The following is a 16765-nucleotide window of genomic DNA, read 5'->3' as shown; positions in this document are numbered from 1 at the left end:
AGTAAACTTAAAGATATAAGAGCATTGGTTATAAATTGCTTAATAGTGCAGATTAGTAATTTATAATCTGTAAATAATCTGTATAGATAAAGCAAGGGAAAGACCTATAGATAGTTATAAGAAGGACAGCAGAGAGTTTCTGAATATTAAAAGGGTAGGATACCAGGAATATATGGAATTTTTCTATTGGAATGCGAGGCTGAGAAAGATTTATGCTTCCAGACCATGGAATGGTACATATAAAATATGTAGGGGGAAAAAAACAAGAAAAATTTGTTGCTTGATTTGAACAGCTTTCCTCAAAATTCCAACTTACTCCCTTAAGTATAGATTGGACCTAGTGACTTGCTTCTAGCAAACAGAATATGGCAAAAAGTGATAGGATGTCACTTTTTTTTAAAGTTTTATTTATTTAAGTAATCTCTACATCCATGTGGGGCTTGAGCTCACGACCCAGAAATCAAAAGTCACATGCTTTTCCAAGTGAGCCAGCCAGAAACTCCATCACTTTTGAGATCATACTCTAAAAGCTCGTCCCTTTCATTTTGCTTGCACTTACTCTGCCTTTTGCTTGCTTGCTCTCATGAAGCAAGCTGCCATGTTGTAAGGTGTCCTATGGAGAATCCACATGGAAAGGAACTGAAGGCGACCTTCTGCTAAAAGTCAGTGAGGAACTGAGACCCTCAGTTCAACAGCCCACAGGAAATCGAATCCTTCCAATAATCATATATATAAACTCAAAAGAGGATCCTTCCTCTGTTGAGCATTGAGATGATTATAACTCAGGCTGTCAACTTGACTGCAGCTTGTGAGTGACCCTGAGCCACAGAGAAGCTAGATTCCTGACCCATGGAAACTGTGAGATGGTAAATGCTGTTCTTTTAAGTTACTAAGTTTTATGGTAATTTGTTATACAGCAATAGATAACTAATACAAGGATCTATTCTCAAGGGTTCTTAATGAAAATAAATAGACTTTAACCAACACTTCCCATAAGTCTCATAAGCACAAATATTGTAACGCATCACTTCTAGATAAGGAAAAACACATGGACATTGGGCTGCAGGAACTTATACGCAGCTTAGGAAAATAAAACATAAAAACCAACTTTATTTTCAGAAGTAAGTTTATAATACTATATACATGTGACAGAGAAGTTATTAGTCCTAACAACTGATGTTCCAGAAGCTTGGCTAAGTAAATTATGTATATTATCTTATTTAATCACAAACACCCTATGGAGTAGGCAATATTACTATCTTCATTTTACAAATGAGGAACCAGAAGATTAGGAAGATTAAGTAATAAAAGTTACACAGCTAATATGTGGCACAGATAGAACTGAATCCAAGCTTGTCTGATCCCAGGGCTTGGGCTATTTACCACAGTGAAAAACTGCCTCCATTAAAAAACACCAAAACCCAAAACCCATACAACTTAGCATCTATGCATATACAATAGATTGCTTGTAAAAACAACCAATGAGTACAGGGTATAGCTGTAATTTTATCCTCTTTGCAAAGTACTCTAAAAAGGCTGATAGCCTTACCCACAGCATTCTTAGATAAAAAGTCATTAAAGGTTCCAAAAAATTATAATAATTGTAGCTAAGATTTATATAGCACTATGGACCACATGCATAATTGTTTTGATTATTTCACATATTTTAATCTATACATCTTTGCAGCATTCCTATGGTGTAGGTAATATTATAATCTCCATTTTACAGATAAGGAAATTAACTATACTTATGGGTAAGTAATTTGCTCAACTTCACACAAACAGTAAGTGACAGAGTTAATATGTGAACACAGCTGCTCTGGCTCTAGGGTCTGTAGTCTACACTAGTGCATTTTACTCTAAACCAGTGCATTTTACTGCCTCAAAACCGTAAGTTGAAATAGTTTTCAGTTAATAGGAAAACTGTCCTTTTGGATATCTAACATGGATCTAAGCACCACATTTATAGGCTAAGTCTTTAGAATCTGTGATGCAAAACACCTTGAGAAAAGTTAATTTAAAAGTTAGTGGGATGAGACTACTCTTCTTTTAAACAATGATAAAATGTAAGTCAGGAAAACACCTAAAAGCGATCAAAGTGAAACACTTTATTCAACAAAGCATCTGTCCATTGAAATAACTTTCTAACATGTTAGAACTTACTACTGGATAAGGAAGTGTGGGGAAGAAAAGCTTTTCATATTCATATTCTAGTTCTTTGGCATGCTTATTTTCATAACCAATAATCAGGCATTGTCTCTTGTACTTAAAATACACTGTAATGTGTTCAGTTTCTCTCTCTGCTTCTGAGCTCTACTTTCTGTACTGACTTTCACATTGTGATTTGGGCAGTGCTGTGTTTCAGTTATTCCCTTCAGTCCATTTACAAGTCTGTCCACTGTCCAGATTTTAGCTTTTTCTTTTCTTTTCTTTTTTTTTTTTTTTTCGGTTCTAATAGTTGTGCCATTAACAGCCTCTGTTTCATTTCAACCTTTAAACAGTAATTCTTTTTTCCTTTTTTTTTTTTTTTTTAACATGGGTAACATATGTGTCACAGACTACGTTGGGAGTCTGTTATAGAAAGAAGTACATATGTACATTATAGAATAGTATTGTGTATAATAAGGAGTTTAGAGACCCCCCTAAAGCTCACCAATTTAATTCAGATTAAAAACCCTGCTTTATACTTATTGTGTTTACAACAGAGTAGACAAAGGGAATATAAACAAAACATAACAGAAGATGTGAATTACAAGACAAAAGCTTCTGGTCTCTATATGCCAATGAAAAATCCTATTAGAAGGTTTAATATGCAATCTTAAGTATAAAATTCAAAGCAAAACAAATGAAGCATGCCTAACTAAGATTTGATAAGTTCTCAGAAAAAAAGGGAAAGAAGATAAAACAAATCATCAAGGTTCAAGGAATTATTCACTTTATAGAAAACATTTATCTATAGTGGCTTGTACTTGTGCGACAGAATGTACACTGCTGCTAAGAAATCCAAAGGAAAAATCCTTTACACATTAAAAAACATGTAACATGAATACGTGCCAAATAACTACCATAAAACGCTCTTCCATTCTTGAGTTTCAAATACATCCTAATTTTATTGTCGCCTTAAATAACACTGTCCTTTGAAGGACAGTGCCATTTTAAAAGAGATTGAAAAGGATCTCTTATAAAAAGATTAATCTCAAATGTCTCTGAGAATATTCAGTGTGGATAAAATCCTGCCTGTTTTCAGAACACTAGTCTGTACTTTGGCCCTTAACTCTGCACGTGTAGTCAAAAGTCCTGTAAAACTGTTGACTTGTTCTGCCATGTGTGTCAAGGGTCTATGGTTGAAATGACGCATTATTATAATGTACAATATGAAAACTTAAGAAATGAAGGTATAAATGAAGAGTATCACCATCCTTTAGTGACATCTGATTACCAAAAAATTTCAATACAAATTTGTTTTGCAGAACTTTTAGAAAGTGAATGAAGTGTAATGATATTAATGGATAAGAAAAATAGGGAAGGTGCTCTTATTTATTTTGCCTGAACCAAGCATTTGGCATATATACTAATTTTACTTAAAATTAACAACCCTAAGAGATAGGCCTAGCATAAAAAGGCCTATTTTTATCACAAGTTTATAGATAAAGAATTCAAGGTTATGAAAGTTACACGGAGTTACTGCTAGAAGGTAACAGAGTCAGAAATTAAACCAGATCTAATTCTAGAACTTGAGCTCTCATTCCTAACATACGCTGCCCAAGAACAAAACTTAAAACAATCCCACCACCCAGATATACCCACTGCTAACACGAGCATTATCTCACCAATCCCACTCTCTCCTGACTTTCCAACCAAATCTTGATTCCCTTGCTCTTTGGGCAACCCATGTTTTCCCTATGAATGTATATATTCAAGTATCTATACAAATACATATTTGTTAAGTTACAGAAAAACATCATGGTATATACAATGTCACTGTGACAAGAAACTGAGGCACCAAGACATTATATGACATGTTCAGGATCATATGACTCGCAGGGGAGAAGTCAGAACTGAAACACATACATTTAACTAAAGAGGATCCTAAATCTTTACATCTTTTCCCCCTGATTATTCAGAAAACACTTTAACATCCTGTGGTATACTTCAGGATTATCACTATAATAATAAAAAAAATTAGTTAGCATTTATGAGCATTTTACTATGAACCAAGCTTTCTGCTAAGTGTTTTATATTTATTAATCTGATTTAAGATTATTACTCCCATTTTTACAGATGAGGAAACTGAAGGTCAGAAAAGGTTAAGAGTCTTTTCTAAAACCACACAGCTAATGAACAGTGCCATAAGCAGGAAAGTTAGAGTGTAGGATGAATCTGTTCTTTTACCTTGGGAATTGTTTTTATTAAAATCACTGATATAAGTTGGTTACCCTAAAAACAGACTACAGCTCAGCTTCATAGTTAAAAACTGAATTTTCTGCTTTTTAATTTAAGGATAGTTAAGGGGTATCTATGGAATTTAAACAGTAATAGAATTATGGGCAATCAATTTCTGGGCCACACTGTGTCCACTTGAAGAGTTCAACAATAAATTCTGCTTCTGACCCTATACAAATCACTTAAATTCTCTAGGTCTTAGTTTCCGCACTGTAAGACGATTACCAAGCACAGGTCACTTACCATCCGCTACACTCTGGTAGGTCAGTTATGTAACACCATCAATCATGTCCATGGTTTCAAGTAAAGAACCAAAACATACTGTTTACTTGTGTTTTTCTCACATTTTCTGCATACAACAAATCTGATTTTGAGGAACAGTAAAACTTAAGTTAGGTATTTTAGAATCTAATGAGATGTACACTGAATTCCTTAATTTATTAAACAAATATTCTGGATTGACAGCTATGTCCCAGTGTAGCTTTCCCTGGACTTTACAGACCGAATATCTAGTTCTGGTTTGATCCGCAATTTCCTTTGTGGAATCAACGTTAAAAACTATGTGTAAGTACACGGGCACAAAAGGACAAACCAAGAGACATATCCCTTTCTTAGACACAAAAGCTTTATTCTTCCAACCTAAAATGCAGGCATCGAAAGGCTGGAGTTTAGATAATACAGAAACAACATCCTGAATAATGCCTCAGAGGTCAACAGCAGAGGGAACCCTACAGACTTCCAGCACTATTCACTGGACTGCTTGTAAGCAGCCCGCAGCAGTCCTGTGACCAGCTGCCCCTCCAAGCGTGCAAGTTGCATCAGCAGCTTCAGCAGCACCTGGGAATTCTTGAGCCAAGCAAATCCTCAACCCAACCCAGGGTTACTGAATCAGAAATTCTGAGGGTGGGCCCAGAAATCTGCATTTAAACAAGCCTTCCTGGTAATTCAAAAGCATGCTAAAATCGGAAAACCACTGCTGGAGAACCTCTGGTTTATGACTGTTGTGTCTGTGAGATACACTGTTTTCCTAAATTTGTATGTGATCATGAATAAAGCAGATGGACAAGAAGAACAACAGATTTAACTGCATGATACAAATATAAGTGTACAATAAAATATCTCTGTTCTGTTAACATATCCTACGTAAGAGAAATTAAAGAAGAATGGATTGTTTGTTTGCTTTGTGAGTATACTGGACTCATCTGGTTATTGTGAAGTATTGGTACATGAAGAAGGTAATAGCTTCAACTCCCAGGTCACTAATCTTATCTCAGTAGAAACTTATTTTCAGAGAGTTTAATAACTTTATTATAAAAGAGTAAAAGAGTAAGAAGTTTTTGTGCTTTAAACCTTTCAGATAAGAAATGGAGAGAACGAGGAGCATGGCATTTAACACTTTGGCACATGTGTTAGCTTCTTCCCGGCTTTCTGAAAATCTAAACTGAGGTTTAGTTTGGTTCAATTCCAATTCAGCAAAGATTCATATTTGTGGGAAACATACATAAATAATAACGTGGATAAGATTTTTCATAGTGATTCAGCACTGGCATTGCCACAAACAGCAACTACCTTGCCTTCTGCCGATAATAGCTACATTAGATTAAAGATGTCAGATAGGCACTCAGGAAGTGAAAGATTAGTCTCCCTGACATTCTGACTTGCAAATCTGGAAAAGAAAAGGCCTCTGACGGTTTCTCTGCCAAAACTCAAGGCAGGGATAGGGAATTAGTACATTTATTTAGTTTATTGCACTAAAATTTGCATGAAGAAATGCAAAGCACACTATTCCACTGCCCAGGCAGTGTGACAGTACCTCAAAACATGAAAAAGATTCTTTTGACAATGTGCTACCGTGCCATTTAAAGAGCTATTCTGTTCCTTTTAGAAACAGAAAAGCTGGTTCTTAATATATAACCGTGCTTGTTTTAAAAACAGTCCTCTACAACAGTGGATGAAGCCCAGGATTCTGCAGCCTCAAAGTAAAATCCCCAAGGTGTTTCAATATTGAAAACTGATTCATACAATCAATTTCTCTGATTAAGTTTGGCCCAGGTTTTCGCCTAGTCTTTTTTTTTTTTTTTTTTTTTGGAAACATGTCTCATCTGACTTCAGAGCTCTATTATCCAGACATTTCAGATTAGAGCTATTGACACATTCCCTAAAACTAAAAATTATTTTATTCTGCTGACCCCTAATGCTGTAAATATGTAGTGGTTTCATTCTCTGTGGTTTAGCATCAATTTTAATGAGCAGGAATAAACAAAAGACCTAAAACCAAGTCTTCTAAGGCCCTCTACTAAAGCTCTGGTCTGTATCCTCAACTAGATCTTTGAACATTTCTGACACATCTCTATAGACTCACTGTAGAGTGAGTGTAAAGGATGTTGCCAGGCAACTCATCTTGGTTTGTAAGAATCTAGGCATTGATAATGACTCTGTCTCAGCCTGGCTCCCACAAGAGAAGGGTTTTAGTGAACTCCCACACGTGCTCACAGCCCACAGGCCATTCATGAGAAGAGGTATTTCTAAAAGTGAATGTCCAGGAGTCCAAATTGGGAACCTATAAGGTTTCTTTTCTAATTTAAGTTTAATGTTTCCAACATCATAACTATTTTTTGTAATTGTCCAGAAATCCAATAGGGATTAGAAAAAGTGGGTCATAGATAAAGGGCTAGTGTTAAATGAACCTTTTTATTCATATCTTTAATATTCTTGTTTGCACATGGCCAAAGCAGTATTTCTTCAAGTATCTCAAATCACAAAAATCACCCTGAAAACTATCTACCAGAATTATTTTAATTCCTTTGAAAATTATCCTTGAAATGGTTTTCCACACTTAACTCATTATTCTATCAATATTCAAAAAGGATATTCAGTAAAAACTATGTTCTAATATGGAAAATATGCGATCAGTTGCAAAAGGGGTTACGGATACGTTTTTATGAATAATATACATGCTAAACACTGCCCTGCTGGACGGGCCTGCTCCGAACCTCCCTCTGTCAAAGCAGACACTTCGCATGCGTGCTTACCAGGACAGTATGCATCCACGTCCAGTTTCTGAGCTGAAGCGAGGGTTGGTGAGCCAAGCTCGGATTCTGGAATTCGTGGGCTCTCAACAAACTTTGCCTTCCTCAGAGGGGCTAAGGACAAAAAAAGAGACAGAGAGAGAGGGAGAGGGAAAAAGGAGAAAGAGAGAGAAAAGAAAACAGAAAGTAAGGAAGAAAGAAAAAGAAAAGAGAAACAGGGAAAGAGAAGGGAAAGAGAGAAACACAGAGGGGTCATGAGTAAGGGGAACAGCAGGCAACAGATGGAAGCACTTAAATGAACGACACACTCTGTCAGACTCAGATCAGGTTACCCTAGTTTTTTGTGCCAGAAAAAAAAATTAACTGCATTCTTCATAGAGGAGATGGGTCTTGTTAAGAAGTCACTGCAAACTGGAAGAGCTAAAATCTAATATTCAAAACCGTGAGCCTAAGTTGTAACTATCTATTACCTTTAGCTACTTTCTCTCTATAAAGCAAAGAGCTTTTTATTTTCCTTTGCCATTAAATACAAGTATTAACTGAGGAAAGTATAGGGCTAAGTTTTAAAATTTGTTTATAATAATTGTAATCAAAGGTTTTCTTTATTCAGAAATAACTACTATAACAGTTGTGATAAATACCATAACTAGGATTAATCTACTTGGCTTAAAAGGAAATCAATCACCTGACTGCTCAGCTTTTAAGGTAAAAAGTCAAAACTGCTAGTGGACTGAGGTATTATCTAGGCCATGCCAGTCTGACACCGGATGCTACAGGTAAAGTAATGTGATTTAGTTACACATAGAATCACAAGGTCTTCCCCTGGATTAGTAATATTCTATGCCATGGAATCCATTCATTCTTATAAAGAATGAAATAAAAAGTATACTTCACAAATTGAAAGTTTTACTTATTAAAGGCTTGTATAAATTCTATTTATTGATTTTTGGGGGAAGAGTTAAGGAACACTAGTGATATACATTTAAATAATCACTTTAATACATTAAAAGTTAAAATTATGAAGATTAGTTTGGTACTCTCAAACTGAGTTCCATTAAATAAAGTACAACAGGGCGAAAGTGCTTAGCATAACACTGGCTCAAAAGTATCAGTTGAATCTGAAATTGAGTTGTATGTGTTTTATTTATGTCATAACTATAGGTGTCCAAGACATGTGAGTGCTTAAGATCACATTACTTTTTTCAAAAGTTTCTGCATGTTCTTCAAAATCCTCATCCATTACTGATCCACAGAGGATTCTAAGTTATTCCTAAGAGACCCTGTAAAAAGTAATATAAAACTTTGTCATTATACTGGCCAGAATTCTTCTCTATTTTCTCTGGAGGATAAAAATAATGAAGTATTAATAAAATACAGAAAGTACTTTTGAAATGTGCCAATACTCAAAACCTACAGGCAACTAAATCACATTTTAAATCTTAAGATATGTATGTATATTTTAAGTGTATGTTAAAAAACAAAGTAAATCTTGTTACTGTCTCCATAGCAACAAGAGCTAAGGGTGCTAACAGTATGGTTCTCTGCCAAAAGCAAGCTTTAGAATAGCAGAGCTCTCACCTCTGCTAAAACTGTAATAATTGAGCCTATTTTTAACAGTCACTATCACAAATGAAGATCTCAAGTGATTTATCTATGCAGATCTGCAGGCTACTAATAGCCACTAGAGTCTCTTTCATTATAATCTCACCAACCAATTCAAAAATAATGAAACATTTTATTTATCCAGTATTGATTTGTATAGAAGAAATTACTATAATTTAATTCTAAAAGCTATTAAGTCCTTTACTAGAATTTTATTATTTTATTTTATCATAGCAGCAGAATACTATTTTACCTGCTGAGTTCTGACAAAGACAGCATTGGTCCCTGCTCAAGGGATACTATATATCTAAAAATCTTAATAACATTTTTTATAATTAAAATAGTAGACAGACAGAAATTAGCAACTTAAGGTAGATATGTAAGGAAGAAACTGAAGGATGGCAGGAGCAATGTATAAGGGGGGGTATGAGGAATGTATAAGAATTATGAGGTGGAGTCAAGGGATTAAAGCAGGATCCTAGAGATCTGTGAAGCTCAATGCCAGGGTGACGTCTCGATTTTCCCTTCTCAGGAATTCCAACTGAGGTTACCTTTACAGCTCATAGATGGCATTTGATTCTTCTTTCCTACCTACATACCTATTGTCATCCATGGGATACTATACATGTGTAATAATGACTTTACATGATTTTTTAAGGTAGATTATAATGTTGCTCTCATCCAAATTATAAAAAACCTAGTGCTATCTGTAAGTTAATCAAACACAGGAGGTACAATATAGGTATGACACATTGTCCATAGTCTTAATAGTACTCAGTGGAGAACATAAAAGGTCAGGTTGGAAGACTGGACACAATATTTTGCTCAGAAGCCTAGAATTTTAATATATTTCATCATAAAAAAATGACATATAAGATGAATTCAGCTGGGTACACAAATTCTGTGTCCAAAGGGTTTACCAGACAGTTTTTAAAAAAGTGGCTGAAATGAGATGGGTAGGAGGATTCTAAAACCAAACCAGGTATTTTACTGTGACAGAACATGGTAGTATAGTAGTGAGGGGTTGGGTAGCACAGGAATTAAGGTCTGGGCCCTAAAACCAGAAAGCTTAAGTTAGATTCCATCTCTTCTACTTTTTCCTAGCTGAGAATGTTTCTCTAAGTTTCCTATCAGTTATTTGGACTTAATAACATTACCTACATGTACCATGGGGGAATTGTAAGGAGTATACTAATTAATTAAAATAAATGCTCATGGGGCACTTTGGTGGCTCAGTCAGTTAAGTATTTGACTCCTGATTTCGGCTCAGGTCATGATCACATGGCTCGTGAGTTTGAGCCCCAAGCTGGGCTCTGCAGAGAGCACAGAGAAAAAAAAAATTTTTAATTAAATAAAATGCTCAGAACAATGTGAGCACATAATAAATCCTCTGTAAATGCTAGCTATTTTTATTACTGTTTTTGCTGTTGTCATCATCACCACCATCACACATTCAGCATGATTTGGAAAGTCTGAATTGCGTGTGTATTGGGAGGGGGGTTAAAACAAAGACCTCTAAGGTGTCATAGGGGAATGACAACAACAGTGATATCACCAACTTTTTTTTTTTTTAATTGAGAAGGAAATAATATTGAAGAAAACATGTTATAACTTAGAAGGTGGCAGACTACCCAAACCAAAAAGGCTTAGGTTAGACAATGAGAAGTACGTGTGTAAAAAAAAAGAAAATTACATAGTATGATTTATATCACTGGTTCTCAAAATGTGCTGACCGGCAGCAGAGCATTATTTGGGAATTTGTTAAAAATGGAAATGATCGGACCCCACCTCAGATCAGCTGAATCAGAAACTGCGGAAGTTGGGGCCCAGCACTCTGTGTTTAGCTAGCCCTCCAATGATTCTGATACACGCTAAAGTTTGTGAATATTGGATTAAAGAAAAGTATCTATAAATACCTCATCATAGCAGATCAGTAAAGGGGCTTTCCTAAGAAAAAAGCTGTAATAAGATATAAATCAAGGCCTCATCTCTAGGAGTATTAATGTATATGGTACAAGTTAAGGTTTTGTATTTTTTTTCCAGTCACTATTTTAGCAGTATAACTGTTGTGTTATGTTTTGTTTATTTTTTAAAGAGTCCCAAGTTATAAGTATCCATCATGTGGGGCCTATTTTGGAGAGGGAGAGCAGTATTTTCTATACTAATTCTCCCAAGATCCCTTGGGGAGGAGACAAAGGGGTGGGCAATAAACACAATCAGATATATCACAAAGGTGTGTTAATGGTGAAAGAGAAAAATCTGCCTCTGTTGGTGCCTCTGTAAACTGGAATGTTGTAGACAATGTTGCAGCACACCTAATCTAAGCAGGTATAAAGGCATTAAAATAAGGATTTTAAGTAACTGAATAACTACTAAAGTATTTGTCTTCGATGAAGTTTTCAAAGCAGAAGGGAATTTTTAGGAAGGAACTGGCACGAGACTCAAATAGTTATGGGAGATAGGTCTGCAGGGAGACCAAATCAAAGCCAGGATCAGGAAAATGAGAACTGAAGGATACATTTAAGATGAGAACAAACATAAAGTACCAAGAAACTGTTTCCACAAAGTTGGTTTTACAATAAAAAGCATATTCAGTAAAATTAATCTAAGACAAATTAATTGTCAAATGTGAGAGCACAGCAAAAAGATTATAGCTATAAGGGAGAAAAAGAAATACAAGGCATCAAGTCAGAGAGGAATAAGTAAAATTATCTCTGTTTGCAGATGACATTCCTTAAATGAAGATGAAGATTCTACAATAAAACTGAGAATAAAACAAACTGAGCAAAATTGCAAGGTCAATACATAAAAATATACTAACGATGAGCAATCCCAGAATGAAATTAAGAAAACAATTTAAAATAGCAACAAAAAGAATACTTAGGAATAAACTTAATCAAGGAAGCTTAAGACTTGTACACTGAAAAACTACAAACTGTTGCTGAAATTAAAGCCACACATAAAGGGAAAGACATTTCTTGTTCATGGATTCAAAGACTAGTACTGTCAAAATGGCAATACTTCTCAAAGTGATCTATAGATTCAATGCAATCCTAATAAAAGTCCCAATGACATTTTTTGCAGAAATAGAAAAATTCATACTAAAATTCATATAGAATCTCCAGGAAACCTGAATAGCCAACCCAATCTTAAAAAGAACAAAGTTGGAGGTCTTATACCTCATTATTTCAAAATTTACTATAAAGCGTACTATCATCAAAATGTGTGGTACTGTGCCATAAAGACAGAAATAAACCTCGTGGTCAAATGATTTTACAAAGATACCAAGACCATTTTATGGGGAAAGGATAGTCTTTTCAATAAATGGTTTTGGGAAACTGGATATTTACATGCAAAAGGATTAAGTTGGATCCATATCTACCCCCTATTAAAAAATTAACTCAAAATGGATCAAATACCTAAATGTAAGAATTAAAATTCTAAAACTCTTAGAGGAAAACACAGGAGTAAAATGTTTGAACTGTAGAACTATTAAGGAAGTTAGAGAAAAACAGTGGAAATTTGATCTGGAAAGGGAAAACTGTATTTTAAACAGTTTTTAACAAAGCTTTCACAGGCAGAATCTTATATGAATGTTTGTAACATTTTAGCTCCTAAACATTAGAAAATAAACCTTTAGGTACCATGAATTTCCTGAAGTGGAAGCCTGGGGCAGGGAGAGAAGAAGGAGAGATACTATTTGTGACACTCTTTATTTCCTCCTCCTTAACCCCCACTCAATGCTGGGTTTAATTAATTACTGTTCATGATTGTGCTTAAATGATACAAGCAACACCTTGAAGAAAAGAGGATGCCAAATTTTAGGATGCTAAAATTTACATAACAGTTTATTTTATACTTTTATTCACATTTTTACCTAAACTCACTCAAATTTCATGATTTTTCTATGAGGAAAACATTAACTCTGTTGTAGATGGGAAAATAGAAACCACAAGATCTCTTACCCAAGATCACAGTATTTAAGTGGTAGATTACAAAACCATATCCAGGTCTTTTGAATTAGAATTTTATAGTTTCATTAACAATATTGTTCTTCAAGGTATGGAACTCATTTTAGCGGGAGATTATTTTAAATGATCTATAAAATTGGCAGTAAATAGCAGTGAATTACACAATATGGTGGGCTGTCCTAGTGCCTACCAACATCCTAGTTTCTATTCTTTTCTAGGCAAAGAGGTGACTGCAATTGCCAGCTCTTGTGAAGTTTAGGACTATGTGACTGGTTCTGGCTTATGAAATGAGAACACAGGTGACATAGGCCCTGCATGATATAGTCTGTCTCCTCCTCTGACATAAAAATCAGAGAAGTCTTCTGTTGAGATGGTACAGATACAAGATTGAAGCAGCTTGAATTGCTGGGTCACTATATAAAGAACAGCTGTCCTGGAGAGTTGCCCAGGCTTGCTGGGTAAACTAGAAATAGACCTTCATTGTGTTAAATACTGAGATTTTTAAGGGTGATGTTATGACAGCACTGTCTAGCTTATTCTGACTAATGAAATGGTGATAATGTTATTTCTTTTTCAATTATGTTTCCATCCTTCTAAATAGGTCCAGAAGAAAATTTTAATACACTAATACTAGCTAATCCTCCTTGTTTTGGGGTTTTTTTCTTCGTTTTTTCTCTTTTTTTTTTAAGTAGGCACCACAGCCAGCATAGAGCCCAGCATAGGGCTTGAACTCATGCCTCTGAGATCAAGACGTGAGCTCAAATCAAGAGTCAGATGGTTAATTGACTGAGCCACCCATGTGCCCCAGCTAATTCCCCTTTTTAAGAAGGAGGGAAAAGATTTCCGTATCAGTGCCATTTGTAGGTAAAGTGTTTAGCTAGAATTAATGTTCTGGTTAATATTATAGTTACAGCATGTGATACTGACTTTCCAGTTTGACTAATAATATATAGTTTCTTTTAAAGTAAATTTATCTAAATAAAAGCATGGAGTTCAAAAATATTAGGTAAAAAAGTCTCGTTGTAAGTATGGCAAAAATCATGAAGACACTATGCCAATGAATGAAACTTGAGAAACATGCACTGTACTAAACTGCATCTCAACTGGGTAACTAATTTAAGTCTCTATTTTCCTTCCATTCTGTGTTGAGATGGGAGTGGTATATAATCACACTATAAATGCAGTTGCATTTAAATTGGTATCCAATATGAAGGAATAGAGCTGATGAAATATTTTTAGGTAATAAGCACAAGCTACTTCAGTCATAATTGAGATATTGGTTAGGCATTAAAGATAATAAGAGACTCAGGAGATAACCGTTATAAATGGTGAAAATAAGCTAAAAAAAAGACTTCTCATATGAATAGATTTATGGTCATTTGGGTGATCTAGTTATTTGATTAGATAATCAGAGAAGTCTCCTCTTAACTTTTTTTTTTTTTTTTTTTTTTTTGCCATCTTTTCAGGAGGGCCAATCCAGTTCTATATACTTGTAACAGCCACTGATGGCATGGTCAGAAGTCAAAAGTGGGAAAAAGGCCTTCCTCAGCTGCCACTAAGGTGCTCAATCCTTTGAGGAAGCTAAGGCCAAGGTGAAGTTAGGACCTCACTTCAACTAGCAACTAGCACCATGCCTGACAGCATCCGCCCATCATTTGCTTGCACCATGGCCTCTGCCTTGGGAGCTCACCTGCATCTACTTGGCCCTCATCCTGCATGACGATGAGGTGAAGGTCAGGGATGGTAGTAAGATCAAGGCCCTCATTAAAACAGCTGGTGTAAAGGTTGAACCTTTCTGGCCAGGCTTTTTTACAAACTCCCTGGTCAACATCATCTGCACCAGCAGGAGGTCCTGTCCCCTCCACCACGGCTGCCCTAGCTGAGAAGATGAAAAGTGAAAGTGAAGAAAGAAGAATCTGAGGAGTCTGATGATGACGTGAGCTTTGGTCTTTTTGACTAATCCCTCCTTTGTAACATATTCAAAAAAAAGCTAAACTCAAAAAAAAAAAAAAAAAAGAAAGAAGGTGGGGAAAAAGGCACAGAGCGCATCAGTTATACATAGTACACACCCTCCAAAGAACCTACGTGCAGGGTATTGTGTTATCCTTAAACAAGTGTGGTATGTCAATACAGAAAAGCTTTATTACTCTGTTAAACTGGCAGTAAATCAAGAGGTCGTGCTTACATGTGATGGGTGCTTAGTGGGTTCTAACAGGCATAGTTTCTAAATTGTGTACCACACTTCCAAGTATGTGAAGGGTGTCTCATCATGCTCTTCATCAAACATGGCGCAGAAAGAAAACCTTGAACAACATTTGCCCCTGATTATTTAGAAAAGAGAAAAGGAAAGGTGGAAAAGATGGAGAAGGGGAGAAAGTATTTTATTTCAGGGAGATGGAAGAAAGGATACAGATTGATAGGGAGATCGAGATAGGATCTAAGAGTATATAGATTAAAGCAGCCCTTCCAATGGTTCAAGAACAAGAGCCAGCAACAGAACCAAAAGGAAGAGAGCAGTGTTTTCGTCTTAACGAACTGGTGTACACAACACACTGGTTGAGAAAGACCCAAGTCTCTCAACTCACGTATTTGTAAAAACCGTCCTCTCCCATACATACACCACACAGTCACAGTACAATCATGTTTCCTCCTTATACAGGGTAGGCCAAGAACTAAAATCTCAGTGGCTTAATACAACACGATAGAGTTCTCACTCAATATGGGTGTTCAGTAGGAAGCTCCTTATCCTAAGATAAGCCTCAAGTTTTCTTGTGGGTTCTCCACATCAAGCTAAAAACCAGAGGTCAGAGGTCAAAGGGGGGAAGAATTGTATATGTGAAGGTTTTATAGCCAGCTGGAATTTGTATACATTATTTATATTCTTATTGTTCAAAATTCAGTCACGTAACACACCTACCTGCACAAAAGGCTGGGCTATATAGTTTACTTGTGTGCGGAGGAAAGGGAATAAATTTTGGTGAAAACATATTATTCTTTGCTATATTCTACATCATAGCTTGGAAATTCATGAAAGATACAGAACTAATGAACAAAGCAGCAAATTCTGTGTAAATTTAGCCTTCTTTCTTTTAAATAAGCTGAACATATGTCACCAAAAGTTAGCCTAAATCTATATATTTTTTTTCATTCAAATATAATGCTTTAGATTATAGTGCCTAGAATACTGTCTGTATATGGTAGCTGGTTAATAATTATTTGCTAAATGAACAGTATACAGTAGAAAATCAAAGCAAAGGCAAGCATTACAAATAAGAGTTTTAATAAAACAAATGATTTTAAAAGTGAGTTTTAAAAAGCACTCATGGATATTATAAATGTTAATCACACTATAAATCACCTGAAAGACTCAGACTTTCATAAAACAAACATATAAATCATCATCATTATAATCACACTATAATCATTTAATTTCTAGCTTTAATGACTGGTTTATTTTCCATAAAAAATATTCAACAAAATATGTTAAGAATATAGTTGTGTTAAAAGGGAAACACTAGAAGACACTTAGGCTGTGTACAAGCTCTTCCACATTCAGGGATATTTGAAGGATGCATTAACAGAGGAAGTCAATGTCAGGAAGGCTACGCAGCTGCTTTCTGAACCAAGGCATTTAAGTCACTGGTAGATCAGTCTGATCCTTTTAAGCCTTTTTCTTAAAGCTTTGTTTAGGGAGGTCTGGAGTAGCTTTTTACTCTACTG

The 16765-nt window shown here is 35.4% G+C and overlaps 1 protein-coding gene across 11 annotated transcripts in view; it reads right to left on the bottom strand.

The window, feature by feature from the left end:
• TANC2 (tetratricopeptide repeat, ankyrin repeat and coiled-coil containing 2) overlaps nucleotides 1-16765 on the bottom strand; it is a 361357-nt gene that overhangs the window by 163283 nt on the left and 181309 nt on the right. For 8 of the 11 annotated variants that reach the window (XM_042916896.1, XM_042916899.1, XM_042916900.1 and 5 more), the window contains one exon: nucleotides 7476-7586. The exons of the other annotated variants lie outside the window; for them this stretch is intronic. In XM_042916896.1, the coding sequence (XP_042772830.1) occupies nucleotides 7476-7586 (111 nt within the window). The remainder of the gene's footprint in view (nucleotides 1-7475; nucleotides 7587-16765) is intronic. 11 annotated transcript variants of the gene reach the window in all.

Source organism: Panthera leo, chromosome E1 (assembly GCF_018350215.1).
Source record: "Panthera leo isolate Ple1 chromosome E1, P.leo_Ple1_pat1.1, whole genome shotgun sequence".
Taxonomy (NCBI): domain Eukaryota; kingdom Metazoa; phylum Chordata; class Mammalia; order Carnivora; family Felidae; genus Panthera; species Panthera leo.
The sequence above is the reverse complement of the archived record's forward strand: the minus strand, read 5'-3'. Positions and strand labels throughout refer to the sequence as shown.